The sequence below is a fragment of the Fistularia commersonii genome, chromosome 1 (genome assembly GCF_037954325.1).
Source record: "Fistularia commersonii isolate RoL2024-O1a breed Wild chromosome 1, RoL_Fcom_v1.0, whole genome shotgun sequence".
In the NCBI taxonomy this organism is placed as follows: domain Eukaryota; kingdom Metazoa; phylum Chordata; class Actinopteri; order Syngnathiformes; family Fistulariidae; genus Fistularia; species Fistularia commersonii.
Genome location: NC_141284.1, coordinates 3595092 through 3615464, shown reverse-complemented (window position 1 = coordinate 3615464; position 20373 = coordinate 3595092). Strand labels below are relative to the sequence as shown.

General features: G+C 41.0%; 1 protein-coding gene across 2 annotated transcripts in view; it reads left to right on the top strand.

Annotated features, from left to right (window-relative positions):
* The first annotated feature begins 7770 nt into the window (after positions 1-7770).
* Positions 7771-20373, top strand: part of dspb (desmoplakin b) — a 31631-nt gene continuing 19028 nt past the window's right edge. For both annotated transcript variants that reach the window (XM_086144537.1, XM_086144529.1), the window contains exons 1-7: positions 7771-7976; positions 11574-11658; positions 13957-14078; positions 14153-14303; positions 18018-18143; positions 18380-18439; positions 18925-19092. In XM_086144537.1, coding sequence (XP_086000663.1) covers positions 7771-7976; positions 11574-11658; positions 13957-14078; positions 14153-14303; positions 18018-18143; positions 18380-18439; positions 18925-19092 — 918 coding nt within the window. The remainder of the gene's footprint in view (positions 7977-11573; positions 11659-13956; positions 14079-14152; positions 14304-18017; positions 18144-18379; positions 18440-18924; positions 19093-20373) is intronic.

Sequence of the window (20373 nt, the reverse complement as noted above, 5' to 3'; positions counted from 1 at the left end):
GAAGCGGCCTCGTTGTTGCAGAATTCTCGCCAAATTTGAAGTCTGGTTCGATTTTGTCGTTCCGGCTCACGGGGTTTTCAAGTTGTTGTTGTTGTTGTTAGCCACCGCTAACGTTAGCATTAACCCAGGGGATATTATCCAGAGTGGGAATGACAGGATTTGTGTAGATGTCGGATTTAACCGCCTCAACTCCCCCCAGCAGGGGGCGCCATCACGGAGATCTCTCATGTTAAGCCCCGCTTTGCATTATTTTTGCAGCTATTTCCCCGCATTCCTGTTTGCGTATGCCTGAATTCAAGTCCCCTTGGCCTCGAGGCCCCGGTTCTGGTTCCGCAGAAATTGTGTCTTCGGGACAAATCCATGTCGTATTTGGGTTTTTTCAATCCTGGATTTCGGTTCTTCTTTTGGCCGAGGAACAGCCAGAAGGAGGAATTCCAGTTTGGCAGAAGTCACGGCGTGCTTGTTTGTTTTAGCACAGGCGGCTAATCGACCTTAACCTCTTTGCTGCGGATCATATGGGGGCATCACGGCAACGACGGCAATTCAAACAACCAATTTTTTTTTGTTTTCTTTCAGAGGTACACATGAGTCAACCCGCACCTCCTCATTTGTTTACTGCACGGAAGGCATACGCGCTTTATCTAGGCCGCCGTGCTAACCTAGCATATCCATTTGAATTAAGCTAGCCCGGTGCGGACGATAAATCCCAACCCTTTTTTATTTCCCCAGTGTAGATTTTCTCACAGGGATCAGCGAGGCGGTAAGCAAACCTGACTACCTCCCCGTCTACCTGTGCAGGTGCAGACACGGGCGTAACATCGGCCCCCGGGGCGACGGGGCGGCGTCAACGCCGGGGCGGCGCCCCGTTCCCCTGCGCAGAACCGGCTCCTCTCTATCATTCAGACATCTGTCAAGCGAAAGTATGAGAACCAAAACAAGCCTTGCCACCTGTTTCACTCACGGCAGGAGCCGCCCGTCTACGCAGGCGGACGTGATGAATCACAAATAAACAGATGTTACGTCTCCGTCAAAGTAAAAGAAGTTGATTATTTATCCTATTAAAACACACGGCTGAAATCTCTTTTAATCCCTGATAAGCGTGAAACCGCAGGTGACCACACCCCGAGCGAGCAACTACCTTCGCTGACTCTCTTCTGCTTGTATAATGACAAAAAACTGTCTTCTGATGCATCATGCACGCACCCACAAAAAAACACACACACTAACACACACACAATACGTGCATGCATAGTGTTGCTGGGGGGTATTGCATATCAAAGATGCCAGAGCACCTTGACAGGCGTGCAAAAAACAAAACAATTAAGGAACTCGGCCTCTTAAAGCTACTGAGTGAAAAGACGAGAGCTGTCAGCACATGCTGAGTGTTAGTGTGTGTGTGTGTGTGTGGGAGGGTGTGTGTGTTTGGAGGGGGTTTTCCACTAGTAGCACTGTTAGCAAACCGTCAGAGCAGGGCGTGGGCTTAGATTATCCCTAATGGTGGCGGATGAACACAGATTCAACACAGAAAGGTGTTTCCTCCAACGGCCTGAGAACATGCAGGAGGTTCATTGGAAAGTCTAATTTGTGCATGACGATGATGATGCATGACTGAGTGAGTGGATGGTTTAATGCATGGGTGCACACACTTTTTTGGCTTGCAAGCTACTTGTAAAATGACCAAGTCAAAATGATCTACCAGCACTGAATATGATTTATATATACATATATATATATATATATATATACGTGTGTGTATATATATATATATATATATATATATATATATACGTATATATATGTGTGTGTGTATATATATATATACGTATATATATATGTGTGTGTGTGTGTGTATATATATGTATGTGTATATATATGTATGTGTATATATATATACACACACACACACACACACACACACACACACACATATATATATACATATACATATATGTGTATGTACATGGCTCAAAAAAATAAAGGGAACACTAAAATGACACATCCTAGATCTGAATAAATACTCTGTTCTTTACATAGTTGAATATGCAACCAAATCACACAAAAGTGATCAATGAATATTACATTTATTAACCCTTGCAGGTCTGGTTTTGGAGTCACATTCAAAATTAAAATGGAAAAACACACTATAGGCTGACAAAGTATACTTAATTTTCAAAATATGTATAATTTCCCTTGCATAATAGCATGAATATGTAATTCACAATAGAATTGTGTACATTTTTGGTCATTGCCTTGAATGGGCTCAAACAGACTTCCGTCAGTGATGGTGGAATGATATCTGGATCGAGATCTCTGATTGGCTGTACTGTATGTCAATCAAGCGTGTCGAAGTAGCAGTGGGGATGGATGATTTGCTAACAGCTATTTTTAATGACATGCAATCTCCCCACACTACCTGTAGTGGAGTGTATGAGTCGTTTTTGTCTCTGTATGACAAGTGAATGAATGGGTGAATAGTTTTATGTCTCTATATTAACTATTAATGAGGGAGTGAATGGTTTAACGTGTCTATTTGACATGAATGAAGGGATGAATGGTTTCGTGTCTTTATGACGTGAAAAAGTGAGTCTCCAACTGTTGCCATCAAGCAGGCGGTTTAGGATAATCAAGGCAAAAACAAATAGATTGAAAATGTTTTTACCCCAGTTTTTGTCCTGTTGCACTAAATTCTGCAAAATCCTGAGCACTTGAACCTCATATATATAGTATAGTGCAATAAAACTCCCACTTTTCACTTTTTAATTTTTTTTCTTTCAACACATTTATATTTTTGTTCTTCTAGTTGTTATTCATATCATATATACATATATATATATATTTTAATATTTTTGGTCTAATATTTTGTCTGTCTTACATCTCTAACCCAGAGATGCAGCTGTTGCTTTTTTCTTTCTACATATTTATATATTTGTATATTTATTCTTCTAGTTATTATTATATTTTTATTTGTTTTGGTTTTTTTTTAATTATTTTTCATATTTTTGGTCTTATATTTTGTCTGTTTTATATCTCTAACCCAGAGACGCTGCTATTTTTGTACTGTTGTGCTGTGTCCTACTTTACAAGGTTGTTTTTTGTCTGTTTTGATTCCGCTGAACCCATATCTCTAAATTTCATTACACTCCCTATAATGACGATAAAAGTCTTGAATCCTTGAATTAAACATCCACGCATCGTGTGGATGAGCGGCTTAAGGCTCATGCGTTTGACGGACGAGCGGTCCAGACCCAAACTCGCCTCTCGCCTGAATGAATGAATGAAAGTTGTGTTCACACCAGGTGAGGATGTGCTCAATTCTCAAAGACGCGACAGGTGCTTCCCAGCGTGAGTTGCCGGTTCATTGCAACCTCAAGGAGAAGCTCCTGGACCAGGAAGTGTCTCGGAGTCTCTGATCAAGCGTGGGAAGTCTTGGCCCGTCTGGTGTTCAATCTGGATGCTCGCCAATGAGAAATAGTTTCATGGATTAGTTTGAAGGGCGGCTAAGCCGACTGGTTAGCGGCCTTCTGTTTATTTTTGGTTTTCTTTTATCAGGACGACCCGGTTGGTTGATTTCGAGGGTTGAAGCATCGTCTGCGACCTTCGTGCCTGACCGGGACGTACATGTGTGTGCTTGTACTCAGAACGAAGGCAGAAATGCGAGCTACACGCATGAGGTATGCTCGCTATGCTAACAGGACGGCAGAAAACATCGGATGCTGGGGCGAACTTCTTCCACGCTTGCACTCTCCAGAATGAAAACCATAAATCCATTAAAAACCGGGCAAGTCGTGTCCTGCTGATGGAGCAGGGCGGGAGCGCCGGGACTATGCTTTGGGTTCACGCCCAAATCCCCGAAAAAGATGTTTCACAACGATGAGAACAGCTCAAATATGTCGGTTTGAGGTCGCCTGCAGGAGGTCCAAAATGTTTCTCCCGTTTCTCCTCCCACCGACTGGATCGGTGAAGCGAAGAAACCCCTGAGGAGTTGAAGCGTGAATCTCACCTGGACCCTCTCGTTTTTTTTTTTGTTTTTTTTTTTATCGGAGAAAGGAATGCGGTTCTGGCAAGGAGGCTCCCGTAGCTCAGTTCCACCCGAGGGCGTGTTCTTCTTCTTGGAGTATCCACCGTTCGCCAGACTCGAGAACGCAAAAATCCCCCCCCGCTTCCACCCACAATGGACCGACCCGATCCTCTGCCCGTGATGCGTCTCTTAGTGGCGCCACTGGCATCACTGTTACGCTGCTACGGCTGTGGTACCCGAGGTAATAGATTACAAAATCCCCCCCCCGTCCTTCACCTCGGTTGAGTTCTACTTATAGCCCCACACTCTGCTCCCATGCGTTATTCCCGAACCTTCACGCCGCGCTCGCAGCCGGACGCCACATTCCTCACCAGATGCCCATCGTGGCGGGTGACGTGGTGGTTCGGGGGGGCGGGAAGGTTCCTCCGGGTTCTTCGGGTTCCTCTCAGATTTCCATGCGGGAAGTTCAGTGGAAACTCAGATATGAGAAGACGAGGGTGAATATTTGTGTGTTTGTATTTGTGAGCCTGTAATAGAACGATGGCGTAACCCCGCTTCTCGGCCAATGAGAGCCGAGACTGGCTCCGCCCCCGTGACCCCGAGTGCGGGACAGGAGGTTTGGATGATCAATGAATGACTCCGAATTCTTAGCGTCTCGTGACGGGACCGAGCGTCGGGCCTGGAAGTGCAGGACTGAAAGACTCGGATGTGCAGGGGAGCGACAACAAACAAAAGATCAGGGAATCACAACAATGCCTGCCCACTATATTTGAAGCACTGGAAACACACACTCACACACACACACACTCATGCACGTTGTCGCCTCATCCTTTCAAGATGTTGGCCATGTTGACCTCTGACCTGCAGGTCATAGTTTACATGTAAACTTCCTGCCAGGGAACCTCTCACCCAATTGACTGTCAATATGACAATTATATACTAATCTTTTTTTTTTTTTTTTTTTAAGGAATTGAAAATGATTTAATTTTTTGTTTTGTTGACAATTTTTATTTATTTATTTACCTATTTTTCTATTTCTTTTTTTGACTTATGCATTTACTCTTTTTTTTTTAATGGTAGTAAAATTCCATTCAAACAAAAACAATATAAGGTGTGAATATGTATCTGTGTGTGTGTGTGTGTGTGTGTGTGTGTGTTTGTTTCACGCCCTCGTTTATTTTTCCCAACACTGCAGGCCTGGAACTTTCCACTGAGTTGGCGAGAAGTTGATGACGCCTGCAGATTTTAAGAAACCAAGTCAGGTCTTCTGCTTCCCGGTAAAACCAGCGCGTCACATGCATGCATTCACTCATTCATCCATTTATTTAATCACTTATTCATTCATTTATTTATTGACTCATTCAATTATTAATTTACTTATTCATTTATGCTCTTCACCACTTATCCTGTGCAGAAAGTCAAAAGGAGGTTGCATCCAAACCCAGTCAATAACAGCCACCTGTCAATCATAGGGTCACCTGTCAATCACAGGGCCACAAACTATATGGAGACATCCATCCATTCACCCTGTTTTGACATTTTAGTCTTTATTAAACTTATCGAAGGAGAACCTGGAGAGAAACCAGACAGTCTGGAACCATCTGGGTTTGAGACACGAAGAAGCCAAGTCAAAATCTCCCATTGATGGTGCTTGTGTTTTGTGTTTCCTGATCGCCGCACCTTCCGTCTCTACGGCGATCTCGATTCTGCGCGCCATCCTGGAAACGCGGTCCAAGAGCTGAGCACCAACGGCGGGCTCAAAATGGCGGGAATTGCGACGCTTCATCTGTTTGTTTGTTTTTATTTCTCTGAACAGCAATTAGGAGTTCTGTCCGTAGCTGCGGGTTTGACTCGTTTTTCTGGCGCGCCCCACCCTTTTGCTGGAGGTGTGTGTGTCTGAGTGTCTGTGTCAAGTTGCGCATGAACAAGGAGTGTTTTAGTTGACCTGAAAATTTGAAGTCGGTGAAAGTTTTCCGAAGCCGACTGGTTAATTGAAATTCTCGGGGATCAGATCTGTCATCGGTCGCGGGCGACGCCCGGCGAGGGGAACGGACCCGCCCGTCGCGTTACTCAAACACTCAAGAAAAACATTTAAAAATTGTAATAATAGACAAGGACGACGAGTTCTCCTTGGGATCAGATTTGTGTTCTTTAAATCAACTTGTAAACCAGTTTCGCTCATCTCTCTGTTACTACTACTACTAAACTCTGGAACCACTTTCATTATTAGTCGTATTATTATTATTATTATTTTAGTAAGCAGATTAGAAGTCTCACATTGAGAGTTTTCTTCTGGTTCCTGCTTAGGTTCTCCCCATGTTCTCCTGCCTGTCAATAAGAGGCCGAATGATTGGATGTCTCTTAGCAACCCTGTGATTGACAGGTGACCAGTTCAAGTCAGGCCCCACCTTTTGCACCAGTGACAGTGATCGTCTCCAGACCCACGGCCCTGTGAGTAATTGCTTTTCACACACACACACACAAACACACACACAGACGCACTACATTTTGTAAACAGGTCTGAAAATTCATCATCCAATCAGGTGCAACCAGGAAGTGTCTCATAATGTACAGCGTTAAAGATAAATGACGGAGATATACCATCATGTATTTGTTTTTCTTTTTTTTTCAGTATTTTAAAGTATCACACTCGCTCCATGTAATGGTGGCCTCCTTAAAAGTTTTATCATAATGAGGAATGTTCCAAAAAGTTTTATAAAAGTTATAAAAAGAAATAAAATGCCATATATTGTGCCAAGCTCGCAACACACATACAAACACACACCTTGGTATACACATTGGTTTGGCAAAGATGCAATGCAAGACTTTGTTTTCTTATCTGTTTGTTCTGGAAAACGGTATCGTCCAATCAGGTGCAACCAGGAAGTGCCCCTCTGAAATGCAGCGTTAAAAATGAATAACTAGGGAACACTTTTATATTTTCATGTTTGGTGTTATTTTAAAGTATCACATCAACTTCTGTTGTTTTTCTTACATATTTGGATACAAAACCTCATCCTCCTTAAAAGTTCGACTGCAAAAAAAATGAACTTTTGAAAAAAGTTTAAAAAAAAAAAGAATGAAAGGGAAAGGGTTTGTGCAAAGTTTGCAACATGTTCACACATGGAAAGACATAAATAACCCACACACACACGAAGATGTGGAACAAAAGGCAGATTTATGCACGTTTAGCAGAGATGCAACACCAGACTTTGTATTCTTTTCTGTCTTTTCTTATTTCTTTATTCTTCTGAACATGTATCGTCCAATCAGGTGCAACCAGGAAGTGTCCCACTGAAATGCAACATTAAAGATAAATAACCAAAGAATACCTTCACGTTTTGTATTATTTTAAAGCATCACTTCCCCTCCTGCTGTTTTTTCACCTTTGGATACAAAAGCTCCTTAAATGTTTGATTATAAAGAAGTTTAAAAAAAAAAAAGTAAAAAAAAAAAAAAAAATGAAAAGGCCGAACTTTGTGCAAAGCTCGGAACGCGTTCACACACACACACACACAGACACACACACACACAAACACACACACAAACACACACAGCTAGGTGGAGGAGGAGGAGAGACCTGCCTTTGCCCCGCAGGTCATGCGGGCGGAGAGGCGTGGTCTCCACCGTCTTGCAAAAAGCTTCCCTCCCCCGCGTCGCGTCCGCAGTCAGCGCTCCGCGGGCACCGAGCCGTGCACGCCGGACCCCCCTCCGCCCCGTCCCCCGGTCGTTACCGCGCAACGGCGTCCAGGATGAGCTTCACCGGCTCCCAGAACGCGCTCAACCGGCGCTCCAGCTCACGGCCGGACCTGAGCGGCGCGGGCGCGGGCATGTTCACGTACGCGCGCAGCGAGGTCGTGCATCCGTTCGTGCAGAGCGGATACAACACCTACAGCTTCACCAAGACTTCCGGCGGCGGCGGTGGCGGCGGCGGCGGCGGGATGACCGTGGGGAACAGGTATGACGTCACTTCCGGCGCCTTTCCTCGCTTTCCTTCCATAGCCGTCAGAAGCTCGTCTCTGCTGACACCTGTGGCCCCGACCTGCACCGGGACCCCTCCCCCATTTGCCCTCCAACCTGGGCCCCATGAAATATTCATTCCCTGAGGGGCCCGGTGTGAGCTCCAGCTTTAAAAATTAAATGCGATTAATGTAGATTAAATTCAATGTGAAATATAATTCAAATAAATCAAAATTTAACTTACACTGATTCAACCAGTTATTAATTTAATATATCATACGAGCTTTAAGAAGCTGGTGTGAGTTTCAGCTTTTAAAAATTAAATGCGATTAATGTAGATTAAATTTAATGTAAAAAATAATTCAAATAGATTAAAATTTAACTTACACAGATTCAACCAGATATTAATGTAATATATCAAATGAGCTTTAAGAAGCTGGTGTGAGCTCCAGCTTTTAAAAATTAAATGCGATAAATGTCGATTAAATTTAATGTAAAAAATAATTCAAATAGATTAAAATTTAACTTACACAGATTTAACCAGTTATTAATTTAATATATCAAACGAGCTTTAAGAAGCTGGTGTGAGCTCCAGCTTTTGAAAATTAAATGCGATTAAACAAGATTAAATACGATTAAATTTGTTGTAAAAAATATTTCAAATAGTTAAACTTAAACTTACACCAATTAAACCAGCTATTAATTTAATATATCAAACGAGGTTCAAGAAGCTGGTCTGAGCTCCAGCCTTTAAAAATTAAATGCGATTAAATTAGATTAAATTTGATATAAAATAAATCAAATAGTTAAAATTAAACTTACACAAATTCAACCAGTTATTAATTTAACATATCAAACGAGCTTGAAGAAGTCGGTAGGAGCTCCAGCTTTTGAAAATTAGATGCGATTAACTTTGATTTAAAAAATAATTAAAATAATAAAAAATCAAACTTAAATCAACTCAACCAGTTAGCAGATTGATCAATTAAACCAGCTCTAATAAGCTGGTGTGAGCTCCAGGTTTTGAAGAACAAATTACATTAAATTCCAAAAAATTAATTAAAATGAAACTAAAATCAATTCAAACAGTTGACAATTTCATCAATCAAACTACCTTTTTTTTACGAAATGCACGGATTATTATTCCTGCTACTACCTTACCTATATCTGTGTGTCTTTCCAGTTTTAAAGTAAATTTGAACATATTTCTTCAGAGCAGGTTTTCCATTTGTTTTTCTGCTGCAGTTGTGCAGATAATTGGAGTAGTTACTTAACAATTACCTAATAATAATTGTTATTCTTAATTGTTATTAATAGAGCTGTGAGCAGTAGAACTACAAGTGTGACCTCAGGTTGACACGTTGTGTTAAAAAAAACAAAGACAAACGTAAACGTTTTAATTTTGTAAAATAAATGTATTGATTATCCTGATTTAAGTTTATTTTTCCTGAGGGATTTTCCTGACAGCACCATTAAAATAACTAAAACTTGTTGTTTCAGTTTGATACATGTGATTAGAAGTTGTATTTTTTTGCAATTGGTTGGATCTTTTGACATCACCAAATAAAATTAGAAAGACAAAATAAATGTTCAATATAAAATAGGAAACTATATTCAAATCAGCTTTAAATGAACCAGAATTTCTCAATAAGGTCAGAAACAAATCCAATAAAAAATGGAATAAAATGAAATGAGATTGAAAAATGCTTGAGATTTGCAGAATAACCACCCTTTCCCGTGATAGTCACTGAAGTATGTGATTTTATTTTTTTTAATTCAATTATTATAATTGTCATTTGTATATATGTTACAATTCTTGCATTTTTCTGATTTTGCGGAATAATCATAGTTGTTCCAAAATGATGAGAAATGTGAGAAGTCCATAAGAAGTGACTTTCTATATTGGGCAATATATCCATATATATATAATTTTTTTTTTTTTGTCTAATAGCAATTTTTTGGTACAGGAAACATAAAAAAAAACCAATAAATGTCTTTGTGAAAATACCCAATAAAAACAAAATATGTAAAAACAAAAAAAATTAATAATAATTGAAAATCGCTAAGAAATCGTCAACAAAAGAAATTTAAAATACACCTGCACTGAACTGAACTGCAGAAGTAAAAGCACATGAATGTTAGCGTCGGTGAAACGTCTCCGGCACTTATCTCAGAAATTAAAAGAAGAACTCCGAACCTGACAGAACCAGGCCGCCATGAAATCAGAAAGGCGTTATTACCCTGTAGTACACTAATCCCAGCCCGAGGCCTCCACAACGGCCCCGCTGCGTTTGTCACGTCCGTGCACGGCGGCACAAAGACGCTCGGCTGGATTTATGGCTCACGCCGGGTTGCCAAGTTCCAGCCGCCACAACGGCAGAACAGTCACTCTTTATTCCGGGGAGGTGAATCAGAGCCTCTCCTCGCCGCCCTCCTGGCAGGGAAGGCTTCTGGGAGCCTCCCCTCCCCCCGGACACAAACTGGGTGTTTTATTCCCGTAGATCTCCGACGATTGTGAACGTTTGGGAAGGGGGGGGGAGTTTTTGGAAGAGGCCGCTCGTTTCAACCAGAAGCTCCGACCTTCATTTATTTTTCCATTTTTTTAAATTTTCTTTTCTATTTTATAATTATTATTATTTTATTTTTTTTAATTCTTTCTATTTCTTTTTTTTTATTTTATTTATTTATTTTTTTACATTAATTAATTTATTTATAATTATTTATTATTTTATTTATTATTTCTCAAATTTACCTCTATTTTTTGATTCACGCTTTTTGAATGAAATTTTAATAATCCAGCCATGTGAAGTTTAAATAGAAAGACATGTTTAAATTTTGTTTCTAATTTTCTTGCCTGAAACACAAACTCAAGCAATTTGTTTTCTCTCAGTTTTTAAAAATGTTCTTTGAATTTTCAGGGAAAATGTATTTTTAAATATATACCTCTGTATCTTATGTTTTTACATTCATTTTGAGTTGACTGCGAGTAAGATCTTGGTATTTTCCACTTATTTTTAAAATCATCAAGCACATTTTGCTGAATAATGATAATAATAAACACAAATTTTTCAATAAATCACATCTCACATATATTTGGGCGACAATTATTAAAGGATAAAATAATTCATACATAAAATCATCAATTGTTTATGAATTACTATTTGCTTTATCCGTTGTCTTTATGATGTACAACGGTCAGTTTATTTATTTAGTTATCAGTTGTTTGTGTTAATAAATAATGAGCCTTAGTTTAGAGTTTCAAGTTTAAGTGGATTTATTCTAAAGGCATGAAAATTTAATAAGAAGAAAACAGAAAGGAATCTGGAGGTTTCGTTGGAAATTTTTTGCCATAAATTAGCAGGGAACAAAAAATCAATTTATATTTGAAATGATTTTGAATTATTCATGAGAAATTTGTAGAAGAAAAAATCAACAAATTGTTGTCATGAAACTGAACTCAATCAATTGACAATGAAAAAAAAATCAAAGAATTATTTTTCCCCTTAATTAGAAAATACATGCAAAAAAATGTCGACTATTTCAAAGTGGCAAAAGTTGCTGATGGTGTGATTGACTCTCTGCCGACCCCCCGCAGCCTCGGGACCGTCAACCAGAGGGCCCTGATGCTGCAGAGCCGCTGCCAGGAGTTCCTGCAGAAGGCGGAGTTCGCCCTCCAATCGGTGAGTTGGTCCCGCCCCTTCCGCCTGATTGACAGCCGGGCTCTCGGCAGGAAGTAAATAAAGAGGTCATGGTTTGTAAAACATATATATATATATATATATCACTGACGTGCGGTGAGGTTCATGGCTGGCGAAGCACTGAATTCATCACAATCAGATTTACGAGCATACCGCAAGGAGAACCGTGAGGCAGGGCAACTGCGTGCCTCACTTGTAGATCTTAACAAAAAACTAGTAACACGCAAACAGTTGTTGACTAATAACAATGTACATCGTAAATATCGATCATATGGAATATTGTTTAAACATTATAATAGTGATATGCTGAGTTTAATGCAGAGCCGCCATTGTTCGATCTATGTTGAGGCTCGACAGTCCGCTGCCTCACCGCACGTCGCTTCTCAGCATTGGAACGGTAAATGAGAAAATCCAGTGATTTTTGAATAATAAAAAAAAAAAATCTAAAACTGGTGAAGTTAAATGGAAAATACCTTTATAGTGCAAATAAATATAACCATTTTTTTTCATTTTATATTTTGTTTCTCTCCAAGATTGGCAAGTGAGGCACGGCCTCTCCTGCCTCTCCTGCCTCCCCTGACTGCATGTCACTGAGATACATATATATAGCTCAAATATATAGCTCAAATTCAAAAAGTCTTTTTGGGTGAATTTAAAAACAATAGAGGTTAATTTTATTATCCAACACTTAGAAGTTTTGGGGGAATTTTATTTCATTTTTTTCCTGTTACAATTTTGGTTAATTTCTTTCATCCTAGACATATAATTTAATTATTCTTCGGTTCATTATTCTCTCTTTGTGTAACATTTGAAGGGTTTTATGTAAATTTCCAGATTCTTTTTTTTGTCAGGTTATTGTACTTCTAATTTCATTTTACTCCTTTATCATTTCTTTTAACTCTATTGCTGCTGGTTTTATTTTTTCAAAGTAAATTTCAAAATACTTTTTAGGTATTTCAGATATCTAAATACTTTAACCTTTTCCTGAGTTCTTAATTTTTCTACGGAGTTCAAACTGAGTTCAGGATCGGTCAACATACTCCCTAGTGACAGGAGGCGTGTGTGTGTGTGTGTGTGTGTGTGTGTGTGTGTGTGTGTGTGTGGATGCTTGGGGGGGTTAATTACGAGCCAGGTTACCGGTTTTACTACCCCGAAACCCCAGGCGACATCTGTGACTCTTCAGAAGTCGCCAACAATTCACTCTGTGGCTGCTTTTCCTCCTTTTTCAAAATCCAACCATCCATCTGAACATCTTTAAGTTTTTCTGTATCATTTTAGAAGATTGATTTATTTTTTTCAACAGAAAAACAGAATATCATTTTGATTATTTCAAGATATTTTTATTAATCACTTCTTATTATTGTTTTTAAAGTCAAAGGGAATTTAATAATAATTATGGTAATATTAATTAAAAAAAACAATACAAAAAATGAAAAAAAACTTTTTATAATATTTAATTAAATAAATATAATTATATATATCATAATGATAATAATAATTTCTTTATTTTATTTTTTGTTTATTTTTGTCAACATTAATAGATATTCATAGTCATATCTATCTATCTATCTATCTATCTATCTATCTATCTATCTATCTATCTATCTATCTATCTATCTATCAGTTAATCCTAATTTGAGATTGTTGACATCTGTCTTCATATTGATCTATTGATTGATATGTTTTGACCGGTGTGTAATTTCTGTATCATTTCTTCATCTAATTTCTTTATTCTATTTTTTTGTTATTTTGCTGGGTTCATTTTTTGATTTCCTAAATATTACATATACATAATTTAATTATTATTGTCATTATTGACTACCTTTTGAAAACTTTCCAGTTTAAAATTCTCACAAAGCTGATATTTTCCAACAATCATTTGTGTAGAAAAATAAAAAATATAACAAATCAACAAAAAAGTCAGATTTTTTTTTGTCCATTGATCATCCATTTCTGTACATTTCCAGAAACTAAATAAACAAACTGAAATGAAAAGTTTGTTTATTACATGTTAATAAATATTATTTTGAATATTATTTATAAATTATTATATTATTGTATTTTGTTATTATTATTTTAAGTTTTATTTATGTCATTTTTTTTTTTTCATTATTATTTTTTGGGGGGAAGGTGACCTTTTGCTCCTGTATTTTCCAAACATTTTGAAAATCAAATGTTGAATAAAAAAGTAGTGGACGTGATGCCACATTCCCCTCCCTCGCCTATATTTTTCATTTTCGTCACCACCTTTCTCCTGACGGTCGCGTTTTTCCCCGGCAGGGCGGACCGGCCGGCGACGCCGAGCGCTACATGATGATGGCCAAGGAGTCGATCGAGCAGCTGAAGGGCCTCGCCGTGGACCTGAGGCAAATGGGACAACCCAACGACAACATCGTCAGAACGTGAGGTTCTTCTCGTCCTCCTCGCCTCTCGTCCTCCTTTCCCCTCCTGACCTCCTCTCCGTCTCCCCCTGCAGGATGGAGATGTGCAGGGAACAGCTGAAGGGCGTCCACATGGTCATGTCGGGTTCCTTGCAGAGACAGAGGAGCTCCAGGGGAAGCTCCGGAGGCTGGGAGGAGCCGGGGAGGAGCTTCAGCGACGCCGTGGCCTGGATCAACCAGCAGAAGGTGCCAGAACGTCCCCGCCCTCTTAAAATGTCCCCCTTCTCCCACATTGTCCCCGCTGTCTTGGGGTGACCAACCACTATCCTGATATGTCCCTGTCCTCTTAAAATGCCCCTGCTCTTCTGAAAAGCAACCCCCGCAAAATGTCCACCCTCTCCCAAAATGTCCCCACCCTCTGGGGGTGACAACCACTATCCCAAAATGTCCCCACCGTCTTGGGGTGACAACCACTATCCCAAAATGTCCCCACCGTCTTGGGGTGACAACCACTATCCCAAAATGTCCCCACCGTCTTGGGGTGACAACCACTATCCCAAAATGTCCCCACCGTCTTGGGGTGACAACCACTATCCCAAAATGTCCCCACCGTCTTGGGGTGACAACCACTTTCCCAAAATGTCCCCACTCTCTTGGGGTGACAACCACTATCCCAAAATGTCCCCACCCTCTGGGGGTGACAACCACTATCCCAAAATGTCCCCACCGTCTTGGGGTGACAACCACTATCCCAAAATGTCCCCACCGTCTTGGGGTGACAACCACTATCCCAAAATGTCCCCACCGTCTTGGGGTGACAACCACTATCCCAAAATGTCCCCACCGTCTTGGGGTGACAACCACTATCCCAAAATGTCCCCACCGTCTTGGGGTGACAACCACTATCCCAAAATGTCCCCACCGTCTTGGGGTGACAACCACTTTCCCAAAATGTCCCCACTCTCTTGGGGTGACAACCACTATCCCAAAATGTCCCCACCGTCTTGGGGTGACAACCACTTTCCCAAAATGTCCCCACTCTCTGGGGGTGACAACCACTATCCCAAAATGTCCCCACCGTCTTGGGGTGACAACTACTATCCCAAAATGTCCCCACCGTCTTGGGGTGACAACCACTATCCCAAAATGTCCCCACCGTCTTGGGGTGACAACCACTTTCCCAAAATGTCCCCACTCTCTTGGGGTGACAACCACTATCCCAAAATGTCCCCACCGTCTTGGGGTGACAACCACTTTCCCAAAATGTCCCCACTCTCTTGGGGTGACAACCACTATCCCAAAATGTCCCCACCCTCTGGGGGTGACAACCACTATCCCAAAATGTCCCCACCGTCTTGGGGTGACAACCACTTTCCCAAAATGTCCCCACCGTCTTGGGGTGACCAACCACTCTCCCATGTCTCCGACCCCCCAAAATGTTCCTGCTCTTCCAAACATCCCCATGCCAAAATGTCCCTGCCCTGCCTGAACGGTCCTGCCGTCCTGAAATGTCCCCGCTCTCCCAAACACTCCGGTGCCAAAAATTTCCCCATCCTGAAAATGTCCCCGCTCTTCCTAACATCCCCATCCACCTCTAAATGCCCCTGCTCTTCTAAAGGTCAACCCGCACCCAAAAAGGTCCCCACTTTCTTGGGATTTCCCCGCCCTCCCCAGACAAACCACTCTCCCAAAATGTCCCCCCTCTTCCAAAATGTCCCCACCCTTCTGGGATGTCCCATCCCTCCGAAGACCACACTCCCAAAACTTGAAATGTCCCTGCCCTTGCTCTTCCATCCATTAACTCCCACAAATGTCCACGCCCTCCTAAAATGTCCCCACTCGCGAGGAACATCCTCATCCTACTGAAAACCAACCGCTTTCCCGAAATGTCCCGAACCCCTTAAAATGTCCCTCCTCTCCCAAAATGTCCCCACCCTCCTGAAACTAACCACCTATGACCCTCCCAAAAACATCTCACCTTCCAAAACGAACTTCTCTGTCCTCCCCAGCTCCCATTCACTTGAGATGGTGTAGATTTTTCCACCCCATAATTGGAAAGGGTGAATAAATTAAAAGTTGATCCAAAACGAGCAAGACTGACCTCAAATCCGACAGGAAGTAAACAGGAAGTAAACAGAAATGAAACAGGAAGTGACACGAAGCAGAAAAATACCAGGACAAATATAGAAACTTGAAGACATCTGATCTGGCAGGAATGTCCTCAAGCTAAACGATCTGAAACGAACGTTCTCCTCCTCGTTCGCCCTCCGGCACCAACGGAGAAAGACAGTTTTCGGGGTCAGCGGATGAAAGAATTCGATTTAGTCGTCAAAGAAAAGAAAGAAACGGGGTGATGGACTGACAGGCCGCATTCCTCACCAGAACAGCGGCTTTTAATCTGCACGCCGGCCGACACTCAGGCGTCTGAGGCATCCAGAGGTCAGAGGTCAGGAGGTGAAACTCAGAACAGGGAAAATGGAGACAGAGGAAAGAGTTACTGAAGTAGAAACTGCAAAGAAAAGATTTTTTCACGTCTTTTAAGACATTTTTTCCCTTATAATTTCAATAATTATTATACTTTAATATGCATCATGTTTTCCACCTAAATAATGTATCATGAATATATATATATATACATACATACATACGTATGTATATATATATATATATACATACGTATGTATCAATAAATCATGTCAAAGTCAGGATAAAACTGATAAAAATTCATCTAAAATATTAAATTATGTATAGTGTTAAGTTTGGAAAAGAATGTAAAAATTGTAAAAAATAATAAAAAGAAATAAAGTAAAGGGAATATTTATAATAGTTTCTATCTACATTGGAAATTTTGATCATGAGTGTGGGAGTGAGTGTGTGTGTGTGTGTGTGTGTGTTTGTGTGTGTTTGTATTGTATATGTATGTGTGTTTATGTATTTGGAAAAGAATGTAAAAATTGTAAAAAATAATAAAAAGAAATAAAGTAAAGGGAATATTTATCATAGTTTCCACCTACATTGGAAATTTTGATCATGAGTGTGTGTGTGTGTGTGTGTTTGTATGGTATATGTATGTGTGTTTTTGTATTTGGAAAAGAATGTAAAAATAGTAAAAAAAAAGTACAAATAATATTGATCATGTCTTATATATATTATATATCTTATAGATTATAAATTATATATTGATTATGTATATATATGATGATGTGTGTGTTTATATATGTAGATATTAGTGTGTGTGTGTGTGTATGTATGCATGCATGTGTGTATGCATACATATATATATGTATATACGTATATCAGTAAATTATGTCAGTCAGGGTAAAAATAATGATAAAATCACACAAAATAACAAAAAAAATAATCTAAAATATTAAGTTACATATTATTGTCAATTTGGAAAATAATGTAAAAAATAATAAAAATTAGTGATTTAACTTAAATAATTTAAGAAGAAGCCTCAGATGAGGGTTGAAACACCTTGAAGTGAAGAAATTCAAGTCCAGGTGGCACGGCAAGAAGATAATAGAAGATAATAATAATAATAAAATTAAGATGACAATTGATATCATTATCATTATTGTTATTATTATCCGTCATCATTATATTTATAATTATAACGATGATTATGATGATAAATGAGACAGGAATACTATCAACAAAGATAAATAAATAACTTAAATAGAAAAACGCTCATCACAAAAACAATTTAAAAAAAATCCTTAAATAATGAATCAGGAAAAAAAAAAGAATTTCACTTTTCTGAATTCTGTCATTTTACATATTTTGGCAAAGTGGGACGTCGATGAATTGACATTTTGTTGTCTTCCGTCGCCCCCTATCGGTCAGAATTATTAACTCAACAGGGCCTCCGTCACTCAATCAACATATCGATCAACGCATCCATTATTTACATCCATTTATTAATGTACTTATAGATTGGTTTTTTTTTTCATCTCCCAGCGTTTGATCGAAACGGCCCCCTGGGGCGACGACCCCGCCGCCATCGACAAGCTCCTCATCAGCCACCAGAAGTTCCACCAGTCCATCCAGAGCAGCCAGGAGATGGAGCAGGCGCGGGAGGACGCGGTGGGTTCACACCGCGTGCAAAGGATGGTCGAAAAAGGAGTGAAATAATACTGTGTTTGCGTAGTGATTGTCGGCTATTTCAGCGTAATAACAATGTTATTACACAGTAATAATGCTATTACACAGGTTATTACAATGTTGGTCAGTCCGTGCACCAGTTTTCATGTGTTTCTCGTGTTATAAAAATGTGTTAAATTGTAAATCTCACGCATATTTGTGTTTCTCTGGTCTCGCAGATGAAGAAGGGCGACAAAGGGAGTCTCCGCAGCCTGGAGATGGAGTGGGACAGCCTTCAGGTGAGCCCGCAGATTTTTAGCATCCTCGCTTTTGGACACGTTCTGGAAAACCTGGAAGGACGATGAGAAAATTTCCAGATGTGATTTTTTTTTTTTTTCCCAAAAATGGCCCTTTCAGCTGTGGGAGGAAAAAAAAAACTTGTCTCATTCTGGAAAATGAATTTTCCCCCCAAATAGTAAAACAATGCAAAGAACGGCGTTGAATGCTTTAACCAATAATCTACTGATTTCCTTTTTATTTTTAATTTTATCGGTAAGTTATTGGACCTTCAAAATGTCCAGACAAGGTGGAGTGAATTTCCCTAAAAAAATTAATTAGGATTTACTTGAAATTGTTTTTCGGATCCCCGAACGCAACTGAGACCAAATGATCAGAAATCGTATCGATCGGTAGTTTCGGCTCGTCCTGTCGTCGCCGCGGTGACTTGGAAACAGGAAGTCTCTCGGAGCGGGACGTATCCTCATCTTCCTCCTTCCCGTCGCAGCAAATGTCGTTCGGCCGCACGCAGCAGCTGGGGGAGCTGAAGAGGATCCTGGAGGAGATATCCCAGGAGATCATGTGGGTCAACGACAGGGAGGAGGAGGAGCTGGTCTTCGACTGGGGCGACAAGAACCTGGACCAGTACATCCCCCGCAAGCAGGAGAGCTACTCGGTGAGCTGGTTCGCCGGGGTTCTGAGGGGGAGGACTGAGGTTCAGTAGCGGATTATCGGGTTTCTGAGGTGGAGCAGCAGGGTCCGAGAGCAGAACATCAGTTCTGAGATGGAGCACTGTTGTTTTGAGGTGGAGTGCAAGAAGACTGAGGTTCTGAGGTGGAGCACTGAGGTGGCCTACAAGGGTTCTGAGGTGGAAAATCAGGGTTCGTAGGTGGAGCTCAAGAGTTCTGAGACAAGGTACAGGGTTCTAAGGTGGAGCACCAGGGTTTCTAAAGCATGGCGCTTGAGTTCCGAGGTCAAGCAGCAGGGTTCTACAGCAGGACAGCAACTTTCTAAGGTCTGAGGGTTACGAAGGTTTGGTTCTGGAGTTCTTACGTAGGTTCTTAGGTTGAGCACTGTGGTAATGAGGGGGAGTACCAGGGTACTGAGGTGGAGCAGCAGGGTTCTGAGGTGGAGTACCAGGGTACTGAGGTGGAGTACCGGGGTTCTGAGGTGGAGCACCAGGGTTCTGAGGTGGAGTACTGGGGTTCTGAGGTGGAGTATCGGGGTTCTGAGGTGGGACACTGGGGATTCTAAGGGATGGCGTTGGACTTCTCAGGTTGAGTACCGGGTTTCTACAACAGAACAACCAGTTTCTGAGGTCTGAGGGTTTCTAAGATGTGGTTCTGGGGTGTTTTGTGTAGGTTCTTAGGTTGAGCACTGCGGTAATGAGATGGAGTACAAGGGTTCTGAGTTGGAGAACCAGGGTTCTTGAGGTGGGGCACTGGGGTTTCTAAGGCCTTGTGCTTGAGTTCCTTGGTTAAGTACCGGGGTTTTGCAGCAGAACAACATGTTTCTGATGTCTCAGGGTTTCTGAGGCATGTTCCTGGGGTTCTTGCGTAGGTTCTTGGGTTGAGCACTGAGGTGATGAGTTGGAGTACCAGGGTTCTGAGGTGGGGCACTGGGGATTCTAAGGGATGGCGTTGGACCTCTTTGGTTGAGTACCAGAGTTCTACAACAGAACAACGAGTTTCTGAGGTCTGAGGCTTTCCAAGGCGTGGTTCTGGGATTCTTACATAGGTCCTAAGATTGGGCACTGGGGTAATGAGGTGGAGAACCACGGTTCTGAGGTGGAGAATCACGGTTCTGAGGTGGATTACCTGGGTTCTGAGGTGGGGCACAGAGGTTCTGAATTGGAGATCCAGGGATAGCAGAGCACAGGGGTTCTGGAACAGTACACCAGGGTTCTAAGGTGGAGCTATGAGGGGGAGCATCAGGGTTCTGTAGCAGAACATCAGGT